This window comes from Trichosurus vulpecula, chromosome 4, assembly GCF_011100635.1.
Source record: "Trichosurus vulpecula isolate mTriVul1 chromosome 4, mTriVul1.pri, whole genome shotgun sequence".
Lineage (NCBI taxonomy): Eukaryota > Metazoa > Chordata > Mammalia > Diprotodontia > Phalangeridae > Trichosurus > Trichosurus vulpecula.
In genome coordinates, this window is record NC_050576.1 from 216,549,782 (window position 1) to 216,569,783 (window position 20,002).

The window sequence follows — 20,002 nt, forward strand, 5'->3', positions numbered from 1 at the left end:
GTATGTCATATTAAATTCTTTGCAACAAGGATGAATGAAAGGTCTAGCAAACTTATATTAGGAACTGGTTGGGAGGGGCAAGGAAAAAAGCATGGAAAAACTAGATGAGACCACAGAAGGGTAAGAGATCAAACAACATGTAGGTCTGAAGGAACAGCCAAATAATTCAATAGGCTTTACTGGAGGAAAAAAAAAGGCACTCAAAGGTGGGAGAGAGAAAGGGGGCATCTGAAACAAACCAAGGTGGAGTTGGGTGTTTTGGCCCACAAAACTACAACCAGAATTATAATACGGGTACTTGGTTTAGAACAGGCAAGAATTTTAGGAGGAACCCACCTGTATGAGAAGCTCATAGGAAGTTAAGAAACCTTCAGACTGGGGGTAGGATTTAAAAATAAAGAGTGTCAATGGAACCTCAGAAAATAAACCTGGTTATCTGGAGAGAGAGAGATAGAGAGAGAGAGAGAAAGAGAGAGAGAGGGAGAGAGAGAGAGAGAGGGAGAGAGTGAGAGACAGAGAGAGACAGAGACAGAGAGACAGACAGACAGACAGAGACAGAGAGACAGACAGAGACAGAGAAGAGGAGAATATAGTTTACTTACACTTAGGTACCTGGAATCTAATTCCACTTTCTGCTCCAGCTGTGTGAGTAGTTCATTGTGAAAAGACTTTAGCTAAATACAAGAAAGAAAACATATTGGAACATTCCCTTAGGAGTCAAGTCTAAGCAAATATTGCCTAATGATGGAAAAAGTCACCTGCCTGCTCATCTACCAGGACAAAACCCAGGGAATTAAAAACAAGACAGATCACAGAGCTAACCAGGACATGGGCTTTTTTTTTTTTCAAAAAACCAAATAATTTTCTTTAAGACAGCCAATCCTGTTTTGAAAGATGAGCTTATTCCTGTCTAGATAGATAAGGAAAGATCGGCTGATGAACTTAGGGAGACAGATGGAGACCCATATGGAGCCAAGGAGACTGCTTGGAAAACGTGCAAGTGAGCAGGAGACAAGGCAACGGTTGACAGTTTCAGCATTTATCAACCAAGTTTAAATGGCTTGATTTCACATGGATAAAAATGGAGACAGTCTTCTCTCCCCGCTACAGTGCCAGCGGCTCCACTGAGACACTGATTAACTGTGAGAAATACCTCCAATGTATAAAATGCGGGAGGAGTGACCTCCCCCTCACTTCAGACAATGGCATTTCTCACCAGGCCTTTCTCTCCATCCCACATGTTATTTTCTTTGGGTTCTACTGTCTGCTAAATTAGCTTTGTCTTTCTAACCGAGAGGCTCAGCCATATATCTACAGTTTCCTAACAGCAGCCCCACTGTTGGGCTACCTTACAAAGTGCATCCACGGCCCAACAAACTGCTAGGTCATCTTCCGAGCCCCAACTTGCCTACTGTGTCCCCACAGGCATCTGACCCATCCACCTTCTCTCAGGGAGAGTCCAGCCCGTGGAAGCTTGATACTCACCATCTCTTCTAACTGATTCTGAATCTGCCTGTGAACTTCTGCCATCTGGAAGAGTACGTCCCCTGAAAAGATAAGATCACAGCAGAGAAAGAAAAGAAAGGGGGGGAACAGAGAAGGGACATAAAGGAAAGTTAGGTTAAGTGCTACAAGTTCTCTACATACATCACCCACATCCATACCTCTGGGACAGCTGAGGCATTGATTCTAGTGGGATAAAAGGGCCGATACCACAGAGTTGGCGCTTTGTAGTTGACGGTTCCAGGAACTGACTCAGTGGCATTTGGGGATTCACAGAGGATGGCATAATTCAAATAAAAAACTTGTTTAAGCTATGTGATAGGCATGCAGAGCCATAGCTGCTTGGGAACAGGAGGATATATTTCAATGCCTTCCCGAGGCCTCTTCTGATTATGCAAATGCCAGAAAGGAGATAAGAAGGAACAACATCACCACCAAAACCCAAAATATAATCATATGAACAAACAACTCTGGGACCCTGAGAAGTATGGATAACTTGGCACCCAAGGAGTAGCTGGAATGGCAAGTTGGTGGTATGGAAAGTCCCTGAAAGGCAGGGATTTGTTGATGCCTCTCCAATGGCAAAACGGATTTCATTCAAATTTTTAAAATAATGAATCTGACAGATGAAGAGTATGGGCATGTTTCATATAAAAATGCACCAAAATGTGTGTATGCACTTTCTACAAGTAAACGCCCCAAACCACCTCCAACAGTTAAGCTCTAACAGCCTAATGATCACTTTTGGTTGCCTGAGCTAAAGAGAGAATACCTACTAAGGCAAGCCGAGTCAGGGAAAGACTCCAAAGGCTTACTTAGTTCAAAGGCTACAGAATCAGACCATTTCATTATTCTAGTCTGCTGTTTAGGGATGAGAGAACAGAGGGAGAAATGGAGAGCCTGGTTCCTAGATTTTGGGGTGGGAGACAGGGAGTGACTATTTCTAGTCCCAGTTGTTTTTCTGATGTCCCTTTGAGTTTCATTTATTAAACCTTTAAGTTTTATTTACTAAATGAAAGATAAATGAGAAGTCCTGTAGGATAACCCAAGGTCCCTCCATGCATAAGTTGGATGTTTTCGTTTCCAATCAGGAAGACACAAGCATGGGTATGTCTGCAGAGGCGTTTGCCTGCAGAGGACTAATTATTGGATCTTGCCATGCTGCTGGAGTTCTGCAGCAGTCTGCACACGGCAGGCAGGCCAGTAGGCAGCAGCAAAATCCTTCCAGGGGTTTCTGGTACTCAGAGGAACTGAGTCAAGAAAAGGAAGGCCCCTTGAGAAAAACGGAATGCTTTCTGCTTCTGCCCTTCTCTCTTTAATGCACTTCTTCAGGACAAAAATACTTCAGAGATTCTGACAGTTCCTTGGCCCATTCCCAAAACACAGATTAAGAAATTTAAATTGCAGCTGAGCAAAAACTAACTACTGCTACAGGTCATTTCAATCCTGGATATTAACAATAGAGATACCACTTAACACTTGTCTTGGCTATTTATATTTTCCACTGGCTTTGCAATTGCCTGGAAGGCAGAGTGATGGTGAAGTTCTGGGTCTCAGCCACTATAGAAGGGGCAGGGCATGGCCATGTGGTTCAGTGGAAAGAGCACTGGGTTTGGAGGCAGAACACCTGGCTGTGCCACTTACTAACTGCGGCTTGGAAGAAGTAAGTCCTTTCACCTCACTCAGCCTCAGTTTTCTCATCTGTAAAATAGGGAGAGTGAGGGTGGACTGGACAATCTTAAAGTCCTTTATAGCTCTAAAATCTCCTCCTTCCCCTTTTATACCCTCCCCTCACTCAAAAAAAAAAATATCACCACACAGAATGGCTAGAAGAAACCTGTACGCACACCGGAGGAAATCTGGGTGGGATGAAGAGGTGGGGATTTTCCTTCAGGCCAGCTGCTCCCTCCCCTGCAAACTCTCTGGATTTCTTATATAGTCAGTTCCAAGTGCCCCCATTCCACTATTCCCCTCCAGCACTTGATTAACAACTTCCCAGACATACCCCAGGCTGAGGCCAGCAAACAGTTTCAGACACTGCTCTGTTAATGGCCTTTAAGCCTGGGACCTAGAGAAAAAGCCAGTAGTGGAGAAATCTACTTCCACAAAGCCTCAAAGCCAAACCCCAGGAGAGAAGACAAAAGGGCCAGGAGTTAGGAGCATAGACTGCTCACTCAAACCAGTTACACCAAGGATCAGAATACCGACAGTTACCAAAAATCACTATCTGCCTATGTGCTCCAGATAACAGAAAACAAGGGATCTCCCTTGAGGAATTTCTGGAATCTTCTGAAACATTCAGGCCTTATTGTTCCTAATTCTACTAAAAACTTTGTAAGCTGTGGCTGGCCACAACTCAGTGGAAAATGATTAAATTCACTCATTACACAACTAGAGGCTGAGGCTAAGTAATTTGTCCTCTTTGGGACTCAGTATCCTCTTCTGTAAAAAAGGAAGGGTTGGATAAGGTATTAAAGATCTCTCATAGCTCTGACATTTTTTAATTAAGATTTTCTTAAACTCTGAAAAGAAAGGTGATTTTGAACATACAACATGCCTTCCTCTTGGTTGTTGTTCAGTCATTTTCAGTTGTGGCCAGCTCTTTATGACCCCATTTTGAGGTTTTCTTGGCAAAGACATTAAAGCAGTTTGCCATTTCCTTTTCCAACTCTATTTACAGATGAGAAAACTGAGGCTAACAGGGTTAAGCGATTTGCCCAGGGTCACACGGCTATTAAGTGTCTGAGGCCAGATTTGAACTCCGGAAGATAAGTCTTCCTGGCTCCAGGCCTAGTGCTCTATCCACTAAGGCACCTAGCTGCCTTTTAGGTCCTCTTGAACCTAGCTACAATACAGACAGTTCTGGCTTTATGTAAATTCAAATTATGCAAATTCAATTTTATGTAAAGAATTCTGAAAAAAATCTGCATTCCAAAAAAAACCCCTATGTTCTCTTTACTGTACAGTACTGTGTGCTCTCTCTCTCTCTCTCTGTCCCTTTCTTTCTCATTCTCTCTTGTTCTTTCTCATTCTCTCTCTCTCTGTCCCTTTCTTTCTCTCTCTCTCTGTCTGTCTGTCTCTCTCCGTCTCTCTCTGTCCCTTTCTCTCTCCCTCCCTGTCTCTCTCTGTCCCTTTCTTTCTCTCTCTCCCTTTCTTTCTCTCTCTCTCCCTGTCTGTCTCTCTCTGTCCCTTTCTTTCTCATTCCCTCTCTCTCTCTCTCTGCTCCCGCCCCTCAGCTCCACACCGAGCAGCCTCCAACCCAACCACCCCCAACTCCCTGTAATATCTCTGATTTTGAACTGCTCTTCCCAGTACTATAATTGCCATCAATACATACATATGCCAGAGAGTACTTAGGTCTTTATTCAAGGATTGGTAATGATAACAGTACTAACGTTTCCATAGTACTTTGCTAAGTGCTTTCCACAGATTATCTCATTTGAGATAATGATAATATATAATAATAATATTAATAATAATAACAATCCTATGAGATCGCTGCTATTATTGTTCTCAGTTTACAGAGGGGGAAAGTGAGGTAAAAGGTTAAATGATTTACCTAAGGTCACATGGCTAATAAGTATTTGAAGCAGAACTCAACCCACATCTTCCTGACTCCAAGTCCAACACTTTATCTACCATGCTATCTAGATGATAGGGAAGAGGAGCTTCAGTAACAACAGCTGGAGGTTACCAAAATGCACCATTTCTGAAACATCTCCAGCCCGAGAATCACTATCTAGTAAATAGTCTATCAGGGGTGGGGAACCTTCAGCTTTGCGGTCACATGTGGCCCTCCATGTCCTCAAGTGTGGCCCTAAATCCAAAATTTGCACTCGAGAATCTAGAGGGCCACATATGGTCTTGAGGCCTAAGGTTCCTCACTCATGGCTCACTTCATAGAAACACCTACCCTGATGAGTGAACACCATTTCAAGCGAACCATGAAGACCCTTCTCTTCCTTGAAACCCCCTGGGCAAAGAAGAACATCTCCTATTCATACTCTTGATTCCAAAGCTACCCTAAATCCTGGCCCCTTTTGCTTTCCTCATCATACAACCTCGAGCACTAGTTATAATCACCCAACCACCCTCCTCCCAAGCCATGAGGTTTGGGAATAGACTTTATTACTGGTCCCTTGTGCCTGCCAAACAAGGTTCCCTTCTCCTCCTAATTATATAAGAACACGCTCAAAATAGACTGCTTATAATATGCTGAATTTGGCCAGCTACTGAAGTTCTAAGAAACTGATTTATGCTCCCTCATGCAGGACCATCGACAGAGGGACTACTTTGGCAAAAAATCCACTATATGGATTCCTGTCTAGGGAGGCTGGGGAAAAGACGACGTGTGCTTTCCAAAAGAAGCACTAGGAGAGAAAACTTAACCAATAGTGGAAACCAAAGCTACTGTTTGCCAGAAAAATATTTGTTTCACTAGGAGGTTACAAGAAACTCAACTTTGTCGTTTATTATACTATGGTATCAGTCCAACTCCATGAGACTGACTTCCAAAATGGCAGCCAAAGCTGGCAGGCCTGTAAGATTCACCTCAATTGGCAGAGGGATTCACATTAGTCATGGCAGAGAGGCTGTATATAAATCCTGATCACCTCAAAAGACTAAGTTTATTACCCAATCTAGGTCATAGTGACTGTGGTCTAATGGCCCCCAGGTCATTCTCCTTCTGTCTTAAGAAGTTTAGCACCTGGCTTACAGTCTTCCTCTCATCCTCATACTAGGAGACTTCAACATACATGCTGATGCTCCCTAAAATATCCAAACTTCCCAGTTCCTCCCCTCTCCCACCCTCAAGCCACACATAAGGAAAGCCATCTTGCCATAGTCCACAATGGCCAGGAGATGGGAAGAGTTGTCAATCACTTAAGTTAATCCATTCTCCCTTATGTTGACCCTTCCTGAGGTAAAAGGTTGGCCTGTAGCCCTAGAGTCTAGGGCCTAGACCATCCCAGAACCCAACCAGCAGGCAAGGCAGTGGCAAAAGTGAGCACCAATGGGCATCCTACCCTGGCTTCCTGCCCCTCTCATCCTGTTCCCCCCATCCTTGCTTCTGACTATTCTGGAGCCAATACAAGATTTGGGAAGAGCCTTTACCACCACCAGGCTGCCTTTACTACCTTAGCTTTTCCCTTTGCCCAGGCTGCTTGACTGCTCATAGGACTTGAACGAGATGGTAGCCAACAACTCCATTCCCTTCCTTACTGTCTGCCCTCTCTCCACCTCACCTCCATCTTAATTACCTATGTAAACTAAGGACATCTGTACCTTGCCAAGCACCTCTCTTTTGTACTCTTGGGACTTCTGGGCTTTTCCATCTGCCCTGCAGCTGAACTTTCTTTTGTTTCCCCCAGTTTGAATGAGGAACTCTTTATGATCACAGTGTCTCACTTTCTTTATTTCTAGCCAGCATTTAGTACAGTGCTTAGTACAAAGTAAGTGCTTAATAAATGATCTAATCCTCCATCCTTTACTTTCTTCTCTTCCCAATTTTAACCTTACGGTTAAAACAGTTATACTCTGCATTGTCCTCTGATCTCCAGCCCTCGCTACTCACGACTTGCCAAACTCCAACTCTGAATTACTTTTACCACCTACCTTCCCTTCTCTCCAACTCTCTCAGCTGAAAATTTTGCCTCATATCTTACGGAGAAAATGGAGGTCATTTGCCATGAGCTTTTTTCCTCCCCTAATCTTCATCATTAAATCTCTTGATACAATCCCCTACTCTGCTCCTTTACTCTCTAATGAGTTAGCTCTTCTCCTGGGCAAGCTCAATCCCTTCTCCTCCAGCAGACCGTCTCTACAGTCATCCCCCTAGATCTCTCTAGTCTCCAGTGTCTCTCTGTTTCTTGGTTTCTTCTTTGCTGCCTACATACTTTCCCAAGTCTCCCATCCTTAAAAAACTGTCACCAAATCCTACCATCTCCTCAAGCTATCACCTTATAGCTCTCCTCTCAAGTCTTCCCCTATACCTCTAGCTCTCCCCTTTTTCCTCTCCTAAAGCCATCTCATTTTAAAGAAGAGAAAAAGAAAAAAATTAGCACGACTGATCATTATAGCAAAACAATCTAACAATATGTGGCAATATATGATAATATATGGTCGGTGGATATAAAAATATTGTCATAGCCATAGACTGCCCTTCCCCCTCCCCTACCTCTGCAAAGGATCAAAGTGAGCAACCTTCTGGTACCTCTTCTTTGGAGCGATATTTGTCCTTTGTAATTTTGCAAAATTCATTCTCAGTTGTTTTGTGGTGGTTGTTCCTTCTATTTACATTGCTCTCTTCACTGGGTTACATTATTATTTTGCATCAGTTCATCTAAGTCTTTCTATGCTTCTCTTTATTCATTGTATTCATTGGTTCTTACAGTATTCTAGCATTTTTTTTTCATTAATACCCTAGATATTCTAGACCTCTTGTTCTTCCAGATGTTTGTTTCCAGTTCTTTGCTATCACAAAAAGTGGGGCATTGCCACTGTTGACCACCTTCTCTTTCTAGATGCTCTCTCTTCACTAGATTTCCATTGACACTTCTCTTGTTCTCCTCTTACCCAACTGACAACTTCTTCTAAGGCTCCTTTGTTAGTTCTTTACCCATACCTCAGCCCACAACCCTCCAAATGGGAGTTTACCCCAATGCTCTTACCTGGGACTTCTCTTTTCTTACCATAGGAGAATGCAAGCTCCTTGAGAACAGAGAATGGTTCATTTTTTACTTCCTACCCTCGGGTCTTGGTAAAAAGCTTGGCATATAGTAGGTGCTTAATAAAATATTGCTGACTGATTCACTCTGTACTCTCTTATTCAGTCACTGAATCAATTCTCATGTGTTCAGTCCAACTAGTATACACATCACTTAATTCTATTAAATAAATATTTGCTGAGGACCACAGAATACGCAGTGTCAGAGCAGACACCAGCATGGTATGATGATACTCAGCATCCACAGTCATGGCTCTAAGGAAAAAAATGGAAATTATTCTCACCACTAACTTTAATTAACTCTAAGATCCCAAATGCCTCGTAGTGCTATGGTACCAAATCTTGCCACTTATGGAAGAAGCCACAGTAGACAGAAAAGCTATAAATGGCCCAACTCTTGTGAGCTCACCCCATGATCCTTTTCTCCTTGCTGTAATAAAGTATGATCATGCCTATCTCTCCATAGAGATTCTTTAAGGAGCCAGCCACTCTTTTGAGCCATAAGAGGGAGATGGAAGAGTACAACCACCGATCCTAGTAGAAACTGGCAAGTCAAGCATGGCCCCAAACTACCTGCTCCCTTGGGAACAGAAGAAAACCACAGCCACCACAACAGAAACGGTTTCATGTGGTCTGGAGGAAGCCCATAATTGCATGTGGTTAGAGGCAGACTACATAGCAAATGGAGAAATGAATGAATCCCAGATTTGTGAGCTCAGTATCCCTACCAGCCCTAGACCTGGAGAAGAAGGTAGCCTGGCAAAGGGAAGATAAGGTAGAGTCTGGTCCCGTTCAGTATCCAGCTCCTTGGTCCACAAATCTGAACCTGCATGAACTCCTTTGCTGGGCATTATGAATTTGCAGCAGATGCTCCAGAATGTTCTAAATGAATTGTTGTTTGGATTACAAGGAAAGGTGCTGTCTCAGTGCAAGCACAATAGGACCCAGTCCTGGAAGTGCCAAGTCTGTCGGTCTGTCTGTCTGTACTCCTGTGGTCTTTAAAGGGCCAGATACAGGGGCTGAGGAGAAGCCAGTCTCAGCTGGCATTTCAAAGTGTCAGATGACTAGGACTGGCCCCTTTGTCAAGAGGGGCTGCTGATGAAGCTGCCTCTTCCAATCTCGTCTAACCTCATGAATCCTGGGTAAGAAGGAATACTGCAGGAAGAGAAGAAGGGTGTCCCCTTACTATGAGGTCTGACTATTCTTAAGCAATAAGATCTTCCACATGTCCTGGCCCGTCTACCCTATATGTGGGCCCCTCTATGTTCCATTTATGTATCCATTCTTCTCACTGAATATTTGTGAAAGTGTGCCATTTGTGGGGGAAATATTTTATTACTACTCTGCTATTTCATTAAATTCCTTTACTTCAAACTAAAAAAAAAACTTCCACAGAAGAGCCTGTTTTCTTTTATCAGCATGTACTCAGTATTGGCCCAAGGGCAAACAATATGGAGGCAGCCCTGGAACTAGAATCAGAGGAGCTGGGTTCGAATCCCAGCTCTGCCACTCATTCCCTACCTGTAAGAACCTGGGTAGGTTGCTTCATCTCACCAGGCCTCAGTTTTCTCTCCTGTAAAATGAGGGGGTTAGACTTGAAGACTTCTAAATTCCCTTGCAGTTCTAAAGCTATGACTCTAAGATCCGAATTATTCTCTTGCCATGTTATCTAGAAAAGTGCCTAGCACAGGGCCTGGCACATTCCAGATACTGAATAAATGCTTGTCAACTGACTAAGTTGGAAACAAAGCTAGCCACGCTGACCTCTTAAAAATGAGCAGCCAAAATCTGGTGATTTTTAATATACAATCCTGGTCCTGGAGAACTGATTAAGGAAACACTCTGGTCTACAAGGGAGCGTGTATGATACATAGAGCACTAGACCTGAATGAATAATAAGAAAGACCTGGGTTCAAATCCTGTCACAGACTTTTATTAACCACATGACCTTGGGCGAATCACTACTTCTTTCAACCTTAAGTTTCCTCATCTGTAAAATGGGGTTAATCATGGCACAGAGTTGTTGTGAGGAACAAACGAGATCATCTATACAAAGTGCTTTGCAAACCTTAAAGCGCCATATAAATGCTAGCTATTATTGCTTTCTTTTGCTTGTTACAAAGAATGCTTCAATGAGGTGGGGAGCTCCAAGAAGGAAAGGCAACTCCGGAGCCTTTCAAAGCGGGGAAGGCCAATTTCTTTACTTACACGAGTGCCAAAGAACTGCCATGCTGCTAAACAACAGAAATAAAATAATTTTTAAAAGTTAAAATAAAGGTTGTTTCCTTTTGTAAATGACAGAAATAAAATAATTTTTAAAAGTTAAAATAAAGGTTGTTTTCTTTTGTAAACAGAAATAAAATCATTTTAAAAAGTTAAAATAAAGGTTGTTTTCTTTTGTAAACAGAAATAAAATCATTTTAAAAAGTTAAAATAAAGGTTGTTTTCTTTTGTAAACAGAAATAAAATCATTAAACCATATGATCATCTCAATAGATGCAGAAAAAGCCTTTGGCAAAGTACAACACCTATTCCTATTAAAAACACTAGAAAGCATAGGAATAAATGGAACCTTCCTTAAAATTATAAAGAGCATCTACCTAAAACCATCAACAAGCATTATTTGTAATGGGGATAAGCTAGATGCATTCCCAATCAGATCAGGGGTTAAACAAGGATGTCCATTATCACCCCAATTATTCAATTTGGTGCTAGAATCATTAGCTGTAGCAATAAGAGAAGAAAAAAGAAATTGAAGGAATTAGAATAGGAAAAGAAGAAACTAAATTATCACTTTTTGCAGATGATATGATGATTTATTTAGAGAATCCTAGAGAATCAAGTAAAAAACTACTTGAAATAATAAATAACTTTAGCAAAGTTGCAGGATATAAAATAAACCCACATAAATCCTCAGCATTCCTATACATTACTGACAAAGCCCAACAGCAAGAGAAATTCCATTCAAAGTTACTGTAGGCACTATAAAATATTTGGGAGTCTATTTACCAAGACAAACCCAGGGCCTATATGAACATAACTATGACACACTTTTCACGCGAATAAAATCAGATCTAAAAAATAAATGGAAAAATATCAGTTGCTCATGGTTAGGCCAAGCTAATATAATAAAAATGACAATTTTACCTAAATTAATCTATCTTTTCAGTGCCATACCAATCGAACTACCAAAAAATTATTTTACTGAGCTGGACAAAATAATAACAAAATTCATCTGGAAAAACAAGAGGTCTAGAATATCTAGGGTTTTAATGAAAAGACATGCTAGAGAAGGTGGCTTAGCCATACCAGATATTAAACTATACTACAGAGCAGCAGTCATCAAAACTGCCTGGTACTGGTTAAGAAACAGGGGTGTGGATCAGTGGAATAGGATAGGTACACAAGTAGGAGAAATCAACAAGTTTAGCAATCTATTCTTTGATAAACCCAAAGAGGCCAGCTTCTGGGCTAATAATTCACTATTTCACAAAAACTGTTGGGAAAATTGGAAAATGGTAGGGCAAAAACTGGGCATAGACCAATATCTTACACCATATACCAAAATAAAGTCAAAATGGGTTCATGATTTAGGAGTAAAAGCTGATACTATAAGTAATTTGGGAAAGCAAGGAATAGTTTACTTTTCAGATTTATGGAAAAGTAAAGAATTCATGACCCAACAAGAGATAGAGAGCATTACAAAATGCAAAATGGATAATTTTGATTATGTCAAATTGAAATGTTTTTGTACAAAAAAAGCCAATGCAACAAAAATTAGGAGGGAAGCAGAAAATTGGGAGAAAATCTTTGCAACTAGTATCTCTGATAAAGGCCTCATTTCTAAAATATACAGGGAACTGAGTCAAATATATAGGAATACAAGCCATTCCCCAATTGAGAAATGGTCAAAGGACATGAACAGGCAGTTTTCAGAGGAAGAAAGTAAAGATATCTATAGGCATATGAAAAAATGCTCTGGATCACTACTGATTAGAGAAATGCAAATCAAAACAACTCTTAGATACTACATCTCTCCTGTCAGATTGGCTAAAATAACAAAACAGGAAAATGATAAATGCTGGAAAGGATGTGGGGAAATTGAAGCATTGTTGCATTGCTGGTGGAGTTGTGAGCTGATTCAGCCATTTTGGAGAGCAGTTTGGAACTATGCCCAAAGGGCTATAGAAATGTTCATACCCTTTGACCCAGCAATACCACTTCTAGGGTTGTATCCCAAAGAAATCACACAAGCGGGAAAAGGACCCATATGTACAAGGATATTTATAGCAGCTCTTTTCGTGGTAGCCAAGAATTGGAAATCAAAGGGATGCCCATCAATTGGGGAATGGCTGAACAAGCTGTGGTACATGAAGGTGATGGAATACTACTGTGCCATAAGAAACGGGGATGATGCAGACTTTGTAACAACCTGGAAAAACCTACACGACATAATGCTGAGTGAGGGGAGCAGAGTCAGGAGAACGTTGTGCACAGCCACAGATACATGGATTCCGTGAGGACCAACCCTGACATACTTCACCCTCTCAGCAACCAAACGTGCAAGGACAACTCCAGGAGATGCACGATGGAGAATGCTATCTCCGTCCAGAGAAAGAACTGTGAAGTTTGAATACAGGTTGAGGCGCACTACATGCTCGCCTTTTTTGCTTCTCTTTTGTTTTTGTTTTTGGGTTGTTTTTTTTTGGTTCTGTTTCTTCTTTCTCATGATTCATTCCATTGGTCATAATTCTTCTCCACAACTTGACTAGTGTATAAATTAATTCAATGCAAAGTTATACATGGTAGTTATATGAGATTCCATGCCGTCTTGGGAAGGGAGGGGGGAGGGAGGGGAGAAAATCTGGAACTCAAAATTATGTAGAATCGTGTGTGGTAAACTAAAAATAAATAAACAAAAATAAAAAAAAAAGTTAAAATAAAGGTTGTTTTCTTTTGTAAACAACAGAAATAAAATAATTTTTAAAGGTTAAAATAAAGGTTGTTTTCTTTTGTAAACAACAGAGATAAAATAATTTTTAAAAGTTAAAATAAAGGCATTTTCATTTGTAGACAATAATGTTGACACTTCTTTTCCTAGGGGTCAGTGATCTATACTGTCTTGCTCAGTATCTTTGGGTGGTCAGTGAAATAACTGCCAAAAGTGACCAACCATAACTGGCCTGTATGGATGGAGATCAAACTCCAGACTATGAGAATGGCCTCATTAATAGTAAACACTCTTTTAGCCAAAGCTTTTTCCAGCTAGCTGATAATGGTGCCCAGCTAATCTTTCCCATGGCAATCAGTTTGGGCAAAGCAGCTGCCATATGAAGATTAAGTCGTGAAGGGCAAAAGTTGTTGCCATCAACCGGTGCAATGGACAAATGGAAAGTCAGATGGCATGGTGGATAGAGTGCAAGGCCCGGAGTTGGGAAGCCTCATCTTCCTGAGTTCAAATCTGATCTCAGACACTTCCTAGCTGTGTGACCCTGGGCAAGTCACTTAACCCTGTTTGCCTCAGTTTCCTCATCTGTCAAATGAGCTGGAGAAGGAAATGGCAAACCACTCCAGTATCTCTGCCAAGAAAACCCCAAACAGGGGCACAGACACAACTAGAACGACAGAACGACAACAGAACAGTGATAGCACTTACCTCCCGGGGTGATTGTGGGGAGCAAATAAGACAAATTTGTCAAACGCTTTGAGAACTTTTAAAGCTCTATATAAACGCTAGCTATTCTTAACACACCATATGTCTGGACACAGAGTTGGCACCGTAATTATCACAAAAAGTTGATGTCAAGACGAAGGAAGTGAAATTTGATATTAAATGGATCTATTTCTCTGTAAGTTTCTACTTGAGAGATGTAAGAGAAATGATTGAGAAGTAAGCGGATTCTTCCCCAAAGGACATTCTTGAATTTGTTACCAAAACAACATTTGAAATTGATCGAGTATAACCTGGGGTTAGGGACACCACCAGCAGACTGAATGCCTTTTTCTACCCGTCAAATCTCCCAGGGTTTGTCGAAATTTGGAGGGGGTAGCAAAACACAGATATACAACTTCTCCTGATGTGAAATGGGATCATGGTCCATCTGAGCTGTGATTCTGCACCTCACACCAAGACTGCCAAACTCACCAATGGCTACTAAATGACAGCTTGCACACAGGTGGGGAGAGTAGAGAAAAAGCAACACAGGGTAAAATTATTTCCACAGTTCTAAATCTCAATCTGGTGGCTGAACAAAATAAGCCCACACAGAGCATTTTTTGAACTGATTTTAGGAGCATCTACAGGAGGCCATGTAAAGTTTAAAATTTGCAAGGCAGTGGTGTGAGATGTTGTGCTAGCTACCAAACATTTAACTCCCGCTGTGCTGTAAGATGTATCCCCAAACTGGAAGGTGTTTGGGGAAGGGGGTAACCCATTTCACACCACTGGGTGTGAAAGACCTAGTCTAGCTGACAAACAAGATTAAGCACTGACCAAGGCATTATGTCAAGGTCATCTCATGGACCAAGCACTTAAATGGCTCAAAGAACCTTAAACATTCAATACCATTGGTCCAAAGAGGTTCCAAATCGTCTCATTTGTCCAGAAGAGGTAGTTTTTCTGCTAGGTCACTTAAGAAAAACATTCTCAGTAAACTTTATCATCTCTTTCCTTTCTTAGTTCCAGGAAGGAATAATGGCCAAAAGAGCTTCTGGGTCTGGAAAAATATTTTCTTCAAAAGCATCACAGGATCAGAATTTCCAGTAGCTGGAGAGCATTTCGTTTTGTTTCTTTTTCTCCCATTTCACTCCCACATTTGTCTCTTTCCATCTTTATCCTGCCTCTAATGAAACAGGAAGAAAGGAACTGAAATTTTTCCCTATCCAATCCTGCTGAGCTAGAGAAGGAAGGAGGCAGGGCAGACCTGGTTGAGATAGTCCAAAACATGTACAGAAACAACGCATTCATTTAAACGTGGCTCCCAGACCAAGGACGCATGTAGGATCTAAACTCAAAAAACAGGGTTTAAAATAGGTTCTGGTATCCAGCTGGCACCACAGTAAACTAGAAGAGTAAGTCAAAATAAATCATCGTAAAGATCCATCATCTGATAGAGACTGTCATGGTTTTGAAGAATGTAAATAGTTCTGGGATGAGTGGGTCAGTTATTTTGGTCCTGTTCGACAACTCAACAAATCACCTCTAAGGAAGTAGAGGGGGGAGGGGAGCTGGGAGAAGGGGACGTTGGGACATCACAAGTATAACACGATGCATATGTATCACACCCAAAAGGAGGCAAACAAGTTTTAGAGTGCACCCAGTGAACACAGAAAAATTCTTGAACCACAAACTATTAACCTCACCCAGTTTATGAAACAAGGAGCTCAGAGTTACCATTCTGTCATCTCAGGGAAACTGACCTGGAAGGGATGGAATGTGAGAGTTTCAATCATTTGTTGGATTTTTTTTTCTTTCTTTTGCAAGGGGGTGAGGGAATGGATAACTTCTAATTAAATAAATCAGGCCTTTAGGGTGAAACCATGTCAAACGCATTAGCATCCTAGAAAGAACCACCACACCCTATTCTTACCAACATCTTTTGACACCTTGGCAACTCAGGTGGCTAAAAGGTTAAATAATGATTCACTTTGCCTGTATTCTAAAAATCTATCTCTGGTCTAGTCAAAGGGTGAAATTGGCATGGCATATTCAAACAACTCAACCTGGCTGGGAACACCCTCCCAGTAGAAAGAGGGGCGAAGAGGCAAGGGAGGATCAATTCCAGAATAATCGTGTTCCCTTAAGTGACCCAAAGCCAATCCTATTGGAGAAAAAATTCAAAAGGCTGTGTTTACTCTTCATTTCCCCTTCCTACGATGGGAACAATGTTTTGGTATGTAACACATCCAGGATATATTAGGCGGCTTCTAGGCTGGGGAAACTCCCCATTTTCCCCGATACAAGACAATGACAGGATGGGAAAGGAGTAAGGGGACAAGCATTTATTAAATGCCAGATACTGTTTAACAAATATTATCTCATTTGATCCTCCTAATTACCTTGGGAGGTAGGGGCTATTATTCCCCCCATTTTACAGATGAGAAAGCTGAGGCAGATAGAGGCTGTGACTTGCTCTGGGTCACGCAGTTAGCATCTGAGGCTCAATTCGAACTGAATAAGCCTTTCAGCAGTTGTTCTGAACACGGCTTGTATTTGTCTGCTCAGGGTAGAAAAGAAACATAGCCTGCTCTATGGAAAGTTGTAGAGTTGGCAAAGGTGGTCTTCAGGGCTCTCAGCATCCTCTTCCCTCTCAATCCCTCCGTTCCCCTAAATGCATTAGAAACATGGAAGTAGGCTAGACTGGTGGCTTAGGGATTCACCATTTGGAGGAGGAAGGGGGAACAGAAACAAGAAGGCTGGGAGAAGCTGGACTAGAGGGGAGGAAGGGCACTAAATGAAATCTGAAAGATCAGGGTGGAACCAAAAGAAATGTCAAATGCTGAGGAGTCCGATCCAAAAATGTTTGTCACTTTGATATGAATGTCAGTGACTACGAGGATTAATCTACATGAGGCCCACTGGGGAAACAAATTAATGTTCCTTATAGATAACAGAAAATGAACAAAAGGGTTTTTTTTTGTTAGTTTGATGTCATCGCTCAACCTTCATTCCGATTTTTTTTTAAAGGAGACGTTATGGCAACCAACATACAAACAAATATAGAAGAAAATCGACATCTCTGGTCCATCGTTGGTACTAATTTGATAAGTTCAACTCAAAGATTTTAATGGTATTTGTATCACTGCAAAATAGGACACCTAAAACTCATACTACATTTGCTGCCCTGGGCCAGTCTAACTTCCATACGGAAAGTAACAAACGCACACTGAATTAAGTTGTAGATACTAATAGAAATTGATTCAATAAACCAGGGTATAGCTTCAAAAGTAGGTCTGTGTGATTCAGCACTTCATTCTAGCAGACTGTCCTAGAAGGAGGCAGAAAACAGACCAGGATAGGGGTGGGGGTGGGGTAGGGAGGTTCCAATCTGCTGCCTATCTTTAAGACAATTATGAACTAACATTGTCTGAAATAGAAAGATACCACTAAGGCCTAGTCCAAAGGTTCTTAACCTGATGTCCATAACCTTTCTCTTCATATTTTGATAACTATATTTTGCTGTAATTGGTTTCCATTATAGTCTTAAGCATTTTATTTTATGCATCTAAAAACCTTATCCAGAGAAGGGGTCTATAGTCCTCACCAGACTGCCAATGGGGATCCATCTCTCTCTCTCTCTCTCTCTCTCTCTCTCTCTCACACACACACACACACACACACACACACACAGGTTAAGAACCTGTGGTTGAGTCCTACCTGATGGGAAGTTGGCTTCCATTAGAAACTGGGACCATTAACTAAAGCAGGCAGGATATATTCCTTTATTTCTCCACTTCCTTTTTCTATAGTTTTGTTTTCAACACAATACTATACACATACACACACATACATTTGTATGTATGGTAGCCCTTCTGACACAAACAAAGATGTTGGGCCAATGCCCAGACAAACTTAATAGTCAAGGGTAGGAATGCTGACACATACTGGCTGTGTGATTTTAGGCAGGTTCAGGGGTGGGGAACCTGCAGCCTCAAGGCCACATGAGGCCCTCTAGATCCTCAAGTGCAGCCCTTTGAATTCAAACCCCACAGAACAAATCTCCTTAATAAAAGGATTTGTTCTGTAAAACTTGGACTTGGTCAAAATGCCACACCCAAGGGCACATGTGGCTTCAAGGCCACAGGTTCCCCACCCCTGGGCTTAACTTCTCTGTGACCTAAACAACTGCCTAAGCCTGTAAGTGGAGGAGCGGGTGCTCATATGCATTGATAGAGGGAATTTCTTGTATCAATGAAATCAGAGGTTTGTGAAAGGGAGAGAAAAAGAGATGAGGTGAGGAAGGAAGGGAGGAAGGAAGGGAAGGAGGAAGGAAGGAAGAAGGGAAGGATGAAGGAAGGGAAGGAGGGAAGGAAGGAGGGAGGGAGGGGAGAGAGGAAGGAGAGAAGAAAAGAGAAAAGGGAGAAGAGGAAGGGAAGGGAAGAGGAATATAACTTATAAACTGGAAATCATAAGATACGGTATTCAGATTTTCCTCTTTCTATACTAGATGACAACCACTTTATTCCTCAGTTTTATCCATTTTAAAAATTAAAGGATCATTGTCCCCGCCTTCAAGGAGGTCACCAGGGTAAGTGAAAAGAAAATAAATTACTTTGGGTTTCCTGGAAGAATGACAATAGTCCACAGTAAGTTTCTTTTTTTGGAATCATATGGACCAAACCATTATTAATGACAGAAAGAAGGTACTTCCAAAGAAAGTGCTAAACTATTATATTTTTACTTGTTTTTAAAGAGAAAGTCTAGATAAATGGATTAAAAAGAGCCAATCTTCCATTTCAATCAGATCTGGCCATAACTCCCACTGACTTGACTTGTTCCTAGCAAATGCCTTGAAAGAGCTATCAACATTTCAAGATCATGCTTAGTTCCCGAAGAGGGCAAAACAAACCCTTTCAGAATCTACTGGTATCTTGCAGGGAGGGATTTGGGTTAGAAAGAAGTTACTGAGAGGATCACAAAATACAGACTAGTCTAAGATATGTACCTACACAGCAGGCCAGCCAACAAGACAGATAGACAGATAGACAGACACACAGGCACACACGCAGACACAGACACACACACACACACACACACACACACACATCCAGTTAATACTGTTAATCCTGGTATCCTTAAGACACAATCATCTTATTTTTGTAAAATTGCAAATCAGAAACAAGGGAAGAAAAATTCCTTCACAAAAATTCAGCACATTCACACAACACCCCCACCCCCATCCCAGTTTAAAGAGTCATTGGTAATATGTCTCCATTCTTCAATAGCAGAGATCCCCACCCACACCTCAAGGCTTCTGATGATTCCCTCCTATAGATCAAAAACCAAACTGGTAGGACAAGTCAATAGGGCAGGGAGCTTTGAAGCACAGAGGGTTTTGAGTAACCAAAAACCACAACACATCTACACCTTACCAGAACAAGGATAACAAAAAAGGTCTAAGGGCTCTCTCCATTATACCATCAAGGTCAGAGTAAAAGTCTATGCTTTTTCTTCTAGCAAAGAGGTGGAAATAAAGTGAGTGCTCATCAACTGGGAAATGGCTCAACAAGTTGTGGTACATGAATGTAATGGAATACTAGTGTGCTATAAGGAATGATGAGCAGGACGGTTTCAGAAAAAACCTGGAAGGACTTACATGAACTGATGCAAAGTGAAGTGAGCAGAACCAGGAGACTCTTGTATACAGTAACAGAAACACTGTATGATGATCAACTCTGAATGACTTAGCTATTCTCAGGAGTACAATGATATAAGATGATTGCATGCAGCAGTACAATGATATAAGACAATTTCATGATGAAAAATGCTACCCCACTAGACAAAGAAATGATGGAGTCTGAATGCAGATTGAAACATACTTTTTTCATTTTCTTTTTTTCCATGGTGGTTTTTTTTGTCTGTGTTTTCTTTCTCAACATGACTAATATAGAAATATACTTTGCATGATAGTACATGTATAAGCTATATCAAATTGCTTACCATCTCAGGGAGGAAGAGAATTTGGAACTCAAAATTTTTTAAAAATGGATGCTTAAAAATTGTTTTTATGTGTAATTGGGAAAATGCAAAATATTTAAATTCTTAGAACATAA

General features: G+C 41.2%; 1 protein-coding gene across 4 annotated transcripts in view; it reads right to left on the reverse strand.

Moving 5' to 3' along the window:
* Positions 1 to 20,002, reverse strand: part of BAIAP2 (BAR/IMD domain containing adaptor protein 2) — a 171,514-nt gene that overhangs the window by 71,249 nt on the left and 80,263 nt on the right. For all 4 annotated transcript variants that reach the window (XM_036754695.1, XM_036754697.1, XM_036754698.1 and 1 more), the window contains exons 4-5: positions 1,486 to 1,547; positions 603 to 674 (exon numbers count right to left, since the gene is read on the reverse strand). In XM_036754695.1, the coding sequence (XP_036610590.1) occupies positions 603 to 674; positions 1,486 to 1,547 (134 nt within the window). The remainder of the gene's footprint in view (positions 1 to 602; positions 675 to 1,485; positions 1,548 to 20,002) is intronic.